At 35.1% G+C, this 12,369-nt stretch overlaps 1 protein-coding gene across 1 annotated transcript; it reads left to right on the top strand.

Moving 5' to 3' along the window:
* Nucleotides 1-4,344: 4,344 nt before the first annotated feature.
* Nucleotides 4,345-5,026, top strand: LOC149388429 (uncharacterized). Its single transcript, XM_089624835.1, has 2 exons — nt 4,345-4,771; nt 4,879-5,026. Exons 1-2 carry the CDS (start codon nt 4,345-4,347, stop codon nt 4,911-4,913), a joined length of 462 nt encoding a protein of 153 aa, XP_089480961.1. The 3' UTR covers nt 4,914-5,026.
* Nucleotides 5,027-12,369: the final 7,343 nt, after the last annotated feature.

Raw genomic sequence — 12,369 nt, forward strand, 5'->3', positions numbered from 1 at the left:
ACGTAAAATTTTACTCTGACAGTCTGACTACATCATGCATATATTTTCAATATTATCTTGTCAAATTAATATTTAAGTACAAAATATCCAACAATCGAAGACGCGCAATGGCCGCGTTATGCACTGTGGCTCAATTATTGAACAGGCTTATAACAGAATATTCCCACTGGAATATAAGTTATATATTGTATGCCTTAGAAACAAGTTAGTTATATATACTACCAAAACCCGAGAGGTTAAAATATACGAAATTTTATGATTTTGATGTATTATTTTTTACAATGCTCACGGTTATGGGTTAGTGAGTATAGCTTCATACGGCAATACAGGGACAAAAACAAAAGAGAGTGTGATGTTGATGTCAACAAGATAATTTACTATACTAAGTACTAACAAACAATTAAGGTACAGTTGAAGATGAGAAATAGCTAACTCAACAAGCTTTAATTGGGCGTAGGACTTCTTCAGTAGAATCACAGCAATTATTGCGCTATTCTAATGTACAATTTTCGTCCGACTACATAATGCATATATTTAATTGATTTGGTCAAATTATTATTTAAGTACAAAGTCCAAACTCCAAAGAAACGAAGACGCGCAATGGCCGCGTTATGCCCTCGTGGATCAATTTAACATGCCTATAGCAAAATATTCCCTCTGGAATATAAAATGATGATCTCTACGTTTAATTATTGTGTATGCCTTAAAGTCAATTACTACTAAAACCCTAGAGAGCTAAAAAAAAAAGGAAAAGAATATATGGATCGGAGGTGGATTAGTTATAACTAATTAGTTGGCACATGGCATGGCAGTACGGAGACAAAACAAAAGAGTGTGCAATGTACGGAGACAAAATAAAAGAAGGGCATGTCTCCCAAAATGATGCAGTTTGTTTATATCAGATCCAAGTCCAGTTACACTCCCCACCGTTCGTCCTCCAATTCATCCGACGGTACGGGACGTGCCCACTCTCTATCATCTTCCACAATATCAACGGACCAAATCATTTCAACTGTTATTTTGTCTTTTTTTCTGTAAATTCAATTATTATGTCTTTATTCACCATTACCTATAAATGTTTATGAGCGAGTAATTTTATGGTACACGCACTTATCAATGATATGTACTATTACCCATTTCACCCTCTCCAATGGCCTAGATCACCTTCATAATGGGGTTTTTTTTTCCTCTGAACTTCATAATGGGATTTACATTATATAAATGGACCATAATACATAAAATACGTATGTTTTCATTTCGTCTGAAACATTAAAAATTGTGGTACGTATGTTGTTGCCAAAAAAACCTTATATGTCAATCAATAAAATTTGCGTGTAACTATTTATGTTGACCTTCTCTAAGCCATTAAAATCGAAAATGAAATAAAAGGTGAGAAGATGTAATAAAAAAAAAGTGAAAACTATCAAAATAAATAGTGTTTTATATCTCTTTCAAAAAAGAGAATAATGTTTTCTCAAAAGAAAAAATAATCAGTAATGTTTTATGAGGTATTTTCTTATTTTCCTTCTTCATCTTATTTCTCTCTTTCTTTACTACTTGACAAGCTTCCAACCAACTTCCTAAAATCCAACTAATAACATGTTATAAAAGTCAATCATTCTTTCTGATTGGTACATGATTGTCCATAAAATATACACTAACTAAAAATCACTATATATGATTTGAGCTGAGCTCTAATTCTAGTTTTCAACATGCAATTAACTGTGGCCAAATATTTCCATGAGTTTATATCACTATTGCTGAGTTCATGTGAAATTCGTGTAGGAATTAAACCTGGAAACCAAATTACATATAAAAGATTAAATAAATAGAAGTATAGTCTGAGTTAGCAGTTGTTAGATGAGCACCTGAGAAGCCCAAAATGTTGAATATTATAACCCACTTAAAATAATATAGTAATAAACAGTAATAATAACCCTACTTATTAACCCAATTGAATGGTCATTATGGGGTTGAGGAAATTTGTTCAAAAAGTACTAACAAACTAAAAACTGCACGTTGCATCTTAATCAAGACTGTCACCAGATTTGATGAGAGAAGTAACTTTTTTTTCACCCAGTGTACGGACACTAACACGTAAGACCTCCAAAAATAAAACCCCCCAAAGTACATGGGTATGTCTTGCACATTCATGTTAACCCACGTAATATCCTAGGCCCGTACGTGGGTTGTATGTGGGTATTGGCCCACGTGCAATATCTGTTTAATATTTTAGATAAATTATATTGGTTAATTAATTAAAAGGTAAATTCCTATTATACCCTGATGGTGGGTCTATATAAAGTGAAACCCTAGGGATTGGTCCTCTCTCAACCTATTACGTAGTTTTCTCTGCCATCAAAAGAAAGCTCTAAAGTCTAAAGAGGTCAAGAGAGAGAAACCAATTCCGGTGATCATCCGCTGCCGTCACCGTCACTCTCGTCATGGATCGAGGTAGGTTTTCTCAATCCCTAATGTTCTGTGAAAATCATCTAGTTCTAAGATCTTGGCTAATTAGGATCGTTTAAATTATGCTTACATGTGGTATCAGAGCCTTGCTTATAAAACTTGTGATTTTCCGTTTATGAATTATTTTATTTTGCTATTACTCGATGAAATTATGTTGGTCCATATGTGTTTGCGCTCATGTTTATGTCTCGGATTTATGGATATGATCGAGGCATACGCGATCTCATTATTATACCTGCTACAGCTTTGGTACGTTCAATTAATAATTTGAATCAACTGCTATTACGATTTCTTATTGTCATGTGTTCATTGTTTGAATTATCAGAAGCTTTCACCGATTATGTTAATTGGGTCCAAATATAATGGGTATTGATATTCAGTGACTTGAGGAAAAGGTTTTATATGCATGTGTAGTCTTAGAAATTCACATTGACTCTATATCTACACATGGAGTGTAATATGATGCATCAAGTTTGTTTTTCCTTTATGCATGTCTCTGATGATGTTTTGTAGATGTTCATAGTGGGATAGATGCTTTTATTTTTACAATTGTCAATGCTCATATATTTTTTTTTCTTTCATGTTTTTCTTGTTTTGTTGATGTGCATTACAAAGAAAGTACCCGTGCAAAAGTAGATATTCAATATGCGTATCTTCAATTTATGTATATTAATGATGAGGGTACGTATTACGTTTTCCTTTTATTGAAATTGAATTTTAAGGCTAATTAGTTTATTGCCTATTAAGAATAACAGATTCCTTTTAAGTGAATATCAGGATTTGACATATTTTGATTATCTTTTATTCATGAAGTTTGATTTTGTCTTATGCATATTACATCATTTTTTTTTCTTAATGACCTGGCAAATTGAAATTATTTTATTGTTTAAACCTGATCACCAAAGTGATATGGTTTTATAAAGTCTTATATTGCCAAAGGATAATAATTATAGAATAATGTTTTATAAAATTATTTTATTTTGATATCCATATTATGATCAATTTGTTAGTCACCAAAGTGACCGAATTGTAACGTTTTTTTTGGGTGTCAATGAAAATAAATTTCAATTACTCATGTTTATGTGATGCTTTTAAAGTAAATGACATTATGATATTTTAAGTTTTTTATCATGAGTAAATTGAAGTTCACGGTTATAAGACATTTTGGATCGCCCAAAGGTTGATTATTCGTTTTATAATTCATGAACATTATGGTGGTAAATTGATATGCTAGGTTAGGTATGTTTAGTATATCCAAAGATTGCAAATATATCTAATTCAAGTATGTCAATAACCTATTATGTGAAAATTTATTTTAGCATCATTTATGTTTATCTTATCGTATATATTATTGATCTGCCCAAAGGTGACTTCAATGTATATCTTATGTTTATTTCACGTATTCTGAATCTATATTATGGATTAGGTTTATTACTCAAAGCATTAATGTGTGAGCATATATTATTATTTATTTTTGCAGCCTCTTTTCCTGTTTCTCTTCAGTCGCAAGCCATGTCTGTTATTAAGTTCAATGGTCTTAATTTCTCTGAATGGTCTGAACAAGTTCAGTTTCACCTCAGTGTTCTGGATCTTGATTCGGCACTCTTAAGTGAGAAACCTGCTGCTCTAACTGATGCTAGCGGCGCTGACCAAAGATCATTCCATAAAGCTTGGGAAAGATCTAACAGACTGAGCCTAATGTTTATGCGAATGACTGTAGAAGACAACATCAAGTCCACATTTAAGAAAACTGAAAATGCTAAGGAATTTATGAAGTTTGTGGAAGAAAGCTCTCAGTCCGACTCGGCTGATAAGTCACGGGCTGGGGCACTAATGGGTAGGTTAACCACCATGAAGTTTGATGGTTCTCATACCATGCATGAGCATGTTGTCGAAATGAAGAACATTGCAGCAAGACTGAAGACCATGGGAATGGAAGTGAATGAAAATTTCCTAGTAACGTTCATCCTCAATTCCTTACCTCCTGAGTATGGCACATTTCATGTGCATTACAACACTCTGAAAGATAAATGGAATGTGCATGAATTACAAAGTATGCTCATTCAAGAGGAAGCGAGGCTTAAGAAATCGGGAAATCATTCTGCCAATCTCGTTGGTCATAAAGGAGCTAGAAAGAAACCATGGAAGACTGGAAAGGGCAAGCAAGGACTATCAAAGATTAATGAGTCATCTGTCCAAATCCACAAGAAGGAACTAAGCAATGATGCGTGCCGGTTCTGTAAAAAGACTTGGCACTGGCAGAAAGATTGCCCAAAACGTAAGGCATGGTTCGAAAGAAAGGGTAAGCCTAGTGCTTTTGTATGTTTCGAATCAAATTTTGCTGAAGTTCCTTATAATACTTGGTGGCTTGATTCTGGTTGTACCACTCATGTTTCAAATACGATGCAGGGATTTCTTACGACCCAAACCATAAGCCAAAATGAAAAATTCATCCTCATGGGAAACAGAGCCAAAGTCCAAGTTGAAGCCATTGGAACCTATCGTTTAGTCCTAGACACTGGGCATCATTTAGACCTTTTTCAAACTTTTTATGGTCCCTCTGTTTCTCGCAATCTGGTTTCCATATCTAAACTCGATAAAGCTGGGTACTCTTTTAATTTTGGGAATGGATGTTTCAGTTTATTCAAACAAAATATTTTATTGGGTTCTGGTATTCTTTGTGATGGTTTGTACAAACTAAAGCTTGATACCTTTTTTGCTGAAACTCTTTTAACCGTGCATCATAATGTTGGTACTAAACGTGGTTTATCTAATGAATCGTCTGCTTACTTGTGGCATAAACGTTTGGGTCATATATCCAAAGAAAGAATCGAAAGGTTGGTAAAGAATGATATCCTACCTAATTTGGATTTTACCGATCTTGGAGTTTGTGTTGAGTGCATTAAGGGAAAGCACACAAGACAGACACTTAAGAAATCAGCCACAAGAAGCTCACAGCTCCTTGAAATTATACATACCGATATATGTGGGCCATTTGACGTTCCATCACTTGGTGGAGAAAGGTATTTCATCACTTTTATCGACGACTTTTCATGTTATGGATATGTCTATTTGTTGCATGAAAAATCTCAATCGGTAGATACCCTAGAGGTGTTTGTCAATGAAGTTGAAAGATAATTAGATAGAAAGGTGAAAATTGTCAGGTCTGACAGGGGTGGTGAATACTATGGAAGATATGATGAAAGTGGACAGTGCCCTGGTCCATTTGCTAAGTTCCTAGAAAGCCGTGGTATTTGTGCTCAATACACTATGCCAGGAACACCACAACAAAATGGTGTAGCAGAAAGGCGTAATCGTACTTTAATGGATATGGTTAGGAGTATGTTAAGCAATTCTTCTTTACCCAAATCTTTGTGGATGCATGCTTTAAAGACCGCTGTATATTTATTGAACAGGGTTCCCAGTAAGGCAGTTCCTAAGACACCTTTTGAACTGTGGACGGGAAGAAAACCTAGTTTAAGGCACCTGCATGTTTTTGGTTGCCCAGCGGAAGTAAGAATTTATAATCCACATGAAAGGAAACTGGACTCAAGAACAATCAGTGGTTTCTTCATTGGTTATCCAGAAAAATCTAAAGGGTATCGATTCTATTGTCCTAACCATAGTACGAGAATTGTTGAAACTGGTAATGCTAGGTTCATCGAAAATGGTGAAGTCAGTGGGAGTTTGGAACCACGTAATGTGGAAATCCAAGAAGTTAGAGTGCAAATACCTTTGCCTCTACCTTCTTCTCAAGTTGTTGTTCCTGTTCATGTTGACCATGATAATGATTTGCAAGAACAACAAATTAACGACCAAGCACCATTGAATGACGTCGTACCAAATGAACCTATCATAGATGAACCACAAGAAGTCGCATTAAGAAGATCTGTAAGAGAACGAAGATCCGCTATTTCTGATGATTATGTGGTTTATCTACAAGAGTCGGAATACGACTTAGGAATTGATAATGATCAAGTTTCGTTTTCACAAGCCATAGAAAGTGAGAATTCTATTAAGTGGTTAGACGCCATGAAAGAAGAGCTAAAATCAATGGATCACAACGAAGTTTGGGACCTTGTTGAATTGCCTGAAGGTTGTAAAAGAGTCAGGTGCAAGTGGGTCTTCAAGACCAAACTCGACTCAAATGGCAATATCGAAAGACACAAGGCTCGACTCGTTGCCAAAGGTTTTACTCAGAAAGATGGTGTTGATTAAAAAGAGACCTTTTCACCTGTCTCTAAAAAGGACTCTCTGAGGATTGTTATGGCTATGGTAGCTCATTATGATTTAGAGCTCCATCAAATGGATGTGAAAACTGCCTTTCTGAATGGGAATTTAGATGAAGAAGTGTTCATGGATCAGCCTGAAGGTTTTGTGGTTGACGGAAAGGAACATATGGTATGTAAATTGAAGAAGTCAATATACGGACTTAAACAAGCTTCCCGACAATGCTATCTCAAGTTCAACGATACTGTCACATCTTTTGGATTTAAAGAAAACATCGTTGACCGATGTATATATCTGAAGATCAGTGGGAGTAAGTTTATAATTCTGGTTTTGTATGTTGACGACATCTTGCTTGCAACTAATGATCTTGGTTTATTACGTCAAACCAAGGAGTTTCTCTCTAAGAACTTTGAAATGAAAGATATGGGTGAGGCATCCTATGTGATCGGAATAGAGATATCTCGTGATAGATCACAAGGATGGTTGGGATTGTCTCAGAAAGCATACATTAATAAAGTTCTTGAGAGATTCAAAATGGACAAATGCTCTGCAGGTATTGTTCCAATTCAGAAGGGAGATAAATTTAGTCTCAATCAATGTCCAAAGAATGAATTGGAACGCAAACAAATGGAACAAATTCCTTATGCATCTATTGTTGGAAGCTTGATGTACGCACAGACTTGTACCAGACCAGACATCAGTTTTGCTGTCGGAATGCTAGGCAGGTATCAAAGTAATCCAGGAATAGATCATTGGAAAGCTGCAAAGAAAGTACTAAGGTATCTGCAAGGAACGAAGGATCGTATGCTCACTTATAAAAGATCCGATCACCTCGAGGTGATAGGATATTCAGATTCAGATTATGCCGGATGCGTGGATTCCAGAAAGTCCACTTTTGGCTATATGTTCCTTTTAGCCGAAGGAGCGATTTCATGGAAAAGTGCGAAGCAGACTGTCATTGCTGCATCCACTATGGAAGCTGAGTTCGTAGCATGCTTTGAGGCTACGGTTCATGGGTTATGGTTGCGGAACTTTATTTCGGGGCTTGAAATTGTCGACACTATCGCTAAGCCGCTGAAAATTTACTGTGATAATTCCGCAGCAGTCTTCTTTTCTAAGAACGACAAGTATTCGAAGGGTGCTAAGCATATGGAGATAAAATACTTTGCCGTTAAAGAAGAAGTTCAGAAACAAAGGGTGTCAATCGAGCACATTAGCACAAAGCTTATGGTAGCAGATCCATTAACGAAAGGATTGTCCCCAAAGGCATTTAGTGAACATGTCGAAAGAATGGGGATTCTTTGATGTCATCGTTGATGTTATTTTTTATGTTTATGTGATTGACACTTTGAGCTCGTTTATTTTGTTTCTGATATGAAGTTGTGAATCTTGTTTTCTATTATGATTAGTATATACATGAATGCATTATATGATCAAGATTCGGACCATTATGAATACCTTATTACGTGTCATATTAGGTGTGAAGCTAGTACTGTGATACATGGAAGGGACTATGTCGACAAATTGACGTACAACCGCTATGATCCTTATTAGTTTTCATACTTAATAGAGACTTTATGATGTAACCAATATTATGACGAATTTATCTTATACTATGCGCACTTATGTCTTATTATTAAACTATATGGTATGACACATGGGCCAAAGTGGGAGAATGTTAACCCACGTAATATCCTAGGCCCGTACGTGGGATGTATGTGGGTATTGGCCCACGTGCAATATCTGTTTAATATTTTAGATAAATTATATTGGTTAATTAATTAAAAGGTAAATTCCTATTATACCCTGATGGTGGGTCTATATAAAGAGAAACCCTAGGGATTGGTCCTCTCTCAACCTATTACGTAGTTTTCTCTGCCATCAAAAGAAAGCTCTAAAGTCTAAAGAGGTCAAGAGAGAGAAACCAATTCCGGTGATCATCCGCTGCCGTCACCGTCACTCTCGTCATGGATCGAGGTAGGTTTTCTCAATCCCTAATGTTCTGTGAAAATCATCTAGTTCTAAGATCTTGGCTAATTAGGATCGTTTAAATTATGCTTACAATTCAATGTCTGATATTCAGGCTCTCTTACATGTCTATCGGGCATTAATCATTCTCTGAATAAATGAGTAGCTCCTTTCCTAACTCACAATCCTACACGAATTTCGATAAAGTATAGTCTGAGTTAGCAGTTGTTAGAGACCAAAGTACTAAAACACCCTCTTGAGCTATATATGCTTGAACTTTTATTTATTTATTTTATGAAAATTTCGATACACAATCCCTGTTGAATTCCTACCAATGAACTTGACGAAGTTGTCGTTTGAATGCGTTCAGAAAATGACAGAACAGTCTAAAAGCTCAATTGGAGCAGTATTGATATCCATTCATGTATATCCAAGTTGTTTCACGTCAAGAATTCATTATTGTTTTCCTTTTCCCTTATTCAACGGAAAATCACATGGGGGCCATAAGTTTCACGCAGCACTGTGCAATAAATATACACCTGCCCCTATAAATAAAGTCAAATATAATACGGTACTTACACATGCATGTTCTTTTATTAGTCTTAAAATTGTAGAATATAGAGAGATAAACTGGAAGTCGGAGCTCTTTGAATTCAAAGCAACAAAAAAGAACAATAGTTAGGTAGCACATAATTACCCACTTGGAAGGTATTGTTCTTTGCTCATTAATATGTTTCATCTGTAATTTTATTTTACTTTAAAGCTATGACTTGCATTTACCTCTGTTACTTGTCAGAGTATTGGTATGTAGTAGTTGTATAGCTCGGAGTTCCCTTATAAACAATTTATATTCCCTTATTTTTTTAGTTTATTCTAATTTGATATAAATAATTAATCTCGATATGTGATCAAAAGTAATTATATTAAAAAAGTCATTAAAAATATAAATCTTAATTACAAACAAACTAGAAAATATATAACGTGACATACACATATAGATAATAAAAAAAAAATAGTTTTTTTGTATGATGTTACTTTTAAATTTGAACCAAATAACTAAATGTTATATATTGTGCGTTTATTTATTTATTTATTTTAAATATAACATTATTGGATAGAAGTTATACAAGTTAGATGAATATGAGTTATAGTATAATAAATAGAAAAATATTTAAATTATTAAAATAATAGAGTTATGATAAATATGTTTTTGTTGTTAAAAATGGAGTAATGAGTTAGAGATGAAAGATTGTTTGTTTGATGTGATAGAAATTATAATTTAGAGTGTCAGTGTTAAAGATGATCTTAATGTAAGTCAATTTTTCTACTTGATTGAACAAAAAGGGAGCATATAAATAAATGGAATAGTAAAAAACAATAATACGTATTAGTGTGGATACATGAAGGGCACCCAAATTGTTTTTATAAATTTAAGTACAATTAAGGTAAAAATAAAAATGAATGAAATGCCCAAGTTAAATAAATGAAATGATACAAAATAATATGTATTTATGGATGTATCAACTATCAAGTATCAACCGAATAATTGGAGGGAGAAATATGAAGAGGAATAAAAAGAGGGCTTGACTAGTTTGGAGCTACGAAATTTCAAGAAGATTAGTGGGAATCCCTATCCTGAACAAACAATCAAAGCTAAGGCAAAAATAATACGAACTATGTGTCAGAAATTTACTTATGTTGTGAATTATTTAGATTTAGCTAGGAGCTAAAACATTAGTAGGCTAATAATCTCTGTAGCGTTTGAAAGAGGACTCACGTGAAATTCGTGGCCCTCACCAACTTTGGTGTATTGTGGCGGACGTGACACCAATGTCAATATGCTCTAGTTGAACTCTACAAGATTATTATTATTATTATTTTTTTTTTTTGAGGAACTCTACCAGATTATATCGTTACCAACAAAAGATATCTTTATTATCTTAATCTTATTTTTTTTTGTTTGGTTTGTTACGCTACAGAAGCTGGTTCTTTAGCTTCTCGTGATCTTAAAAAATAAAGAGAAAAACTTATATTTAGGACATGGACAGTTTATGATGTTTTGATATGTTTCATAATATGAGAAAGAAAAGTGTCCGTGATTCATTGAATACTGAAAACGGTCCTATTCTACATCTATACAGAGAGAAGAGCTTGAGGACCATCTAGGAAGAGAAAAACGCTGAGCCCCTAAGTTTAGGGCTAATAAACCACTGGTCAAAACCTAGAAAATTGGAGAAGTTAGTCAAACGATTGTCAAAACATGACCACAAAGTTATATTAATGTAACCGTCTCAAACACGAGGACAATGATGAATATTATACCAAGAACTTCGACGGTTATAGATGCATATCCGTCGAGATCATAAGTGTAATCTACCTATAAAAAATGATGGTATACACACAGAAACAATCCTTTGCTATTTACTCTCCACCTATCATGAGCTCCCTTGAAATCACATTTTTAAAAAATTTATTCTCTTATAATCAGGTTAAGTCTATTATGAAGACAGTCTAGTCTTAACCAATATATAGTCGGTGGGTTCTCGCTATGACAAGTTTTTGTCATCTAACAAAAACTAAAATAAAACCAATTTAAGATTTTTCATTTAATTTTTATTGGCCTCAAGGAGTGTTACAATTATTGACGTTGAGAATCACAAGATATTATTTCATTTGGTTACGTGTAAGTAAGCATTTCACTAGGACCGGCTAGCGGTGATGTCAAGCTTATCCAGAATAATGGTGTTTGGCATTATTTGTTGGGTTATTAAGTTATATAGCCACACGCATATAGTGGATTGAGATATAGCCCACCTTTGATTAATTTCTTGTAAATAGCCAAGTAAACTTATTAACAGATTAATAAAAGCCTTATTTAACACAACCAAACATATATTTTAGGTAGTTAATAGGCTGCCACGTATGCAAGTTGGCTATTTACAAATTATTTACCAAAGGTTGGCTAATTTACAATTCCTATAATTTAGGTGGCTTACGTAACCAATTTTTTGTTATTTGTTTCCAAACATGACAATGAGAAAACAAAAAATTGCATATGTCCATGAGGCTAGTACAGAGGAACAAACAGAGAAATAAAACAAGACAAGTGACGTGAGACCTCATGCATTAATTACGTTAAAATAGCATAGTGCTTCATGGATCCGTAATTGATTATAGCAAATATTGCCTCGTAATTTCAAACATGTTCTATACTTTACGAAGAAGCAGAATAAATCCAAATTGGATTTTTAAAAGGCATAAAGCATTCTTCCGCCTTTCAGAGACGGTGATGCTTTCGATGCTATCCTCAGACTGACGGATACCCTTGAGGTTCGTTTCCATGAGCTTTTCATTACTATTATATGGGAACTTTGGAACCACAGGAACAATGTCTTAGCCGGGAAACCAGCCTGGAGCCAGCCACAGCTAGTCCAGTGGACGGCGAGCTTCCTCGAGGAGTACAGAGCGGCTACGGTTGGGGTGACTCCGACGAGCACGAGGGTGACTACTACCCCCAGATGGACCCCCCCAAGGGACGGGACCCTCTCGATTAACGTTGACGCGGCTCTTGCTCGCGACCGTGGAGGCTTCGGTGTAGGTTGTATTCTTCGAGACCACACCGGAGAGGTGATCGCCTCGCAGACGCTTTTCCTGGCTAGGGGGTTCTCCCCCCAGCTTGCGGAAGCGTATGCTGTCCTCCAT

Source organism: Urtica dioica, chromosome 8, assembly GCF_054948205.1.
Source record: "Urtica dioica subsp. dioica isolate 48M chromosome 8, U.dioica_male_clone48M_v1_H2, whole genome shotgun sequence".
NCBI classification, from domain to species: Eukaryota; Viridiplantae; Streptophyta; class Magnoliopsida; order Rosales; family Urticaceae; genus Urtica; species Urtica dioica.

Coding starts and splice junctions, on each gene's coding strand:
- LOC149388429 (XM_089624835.1), top strand. CDS start 4,345: ATGCATGAGCATGTTGTCGAAATGAAGAACATTGCAGCAAGACTGAAG. Junction 4,772..4,878: donor GGCATGGTTCGAAAGAAAGG/GTAAGCCTAGTG, acceptor AATACGATGCAG/GGATTTCTTACGACCCAAAC.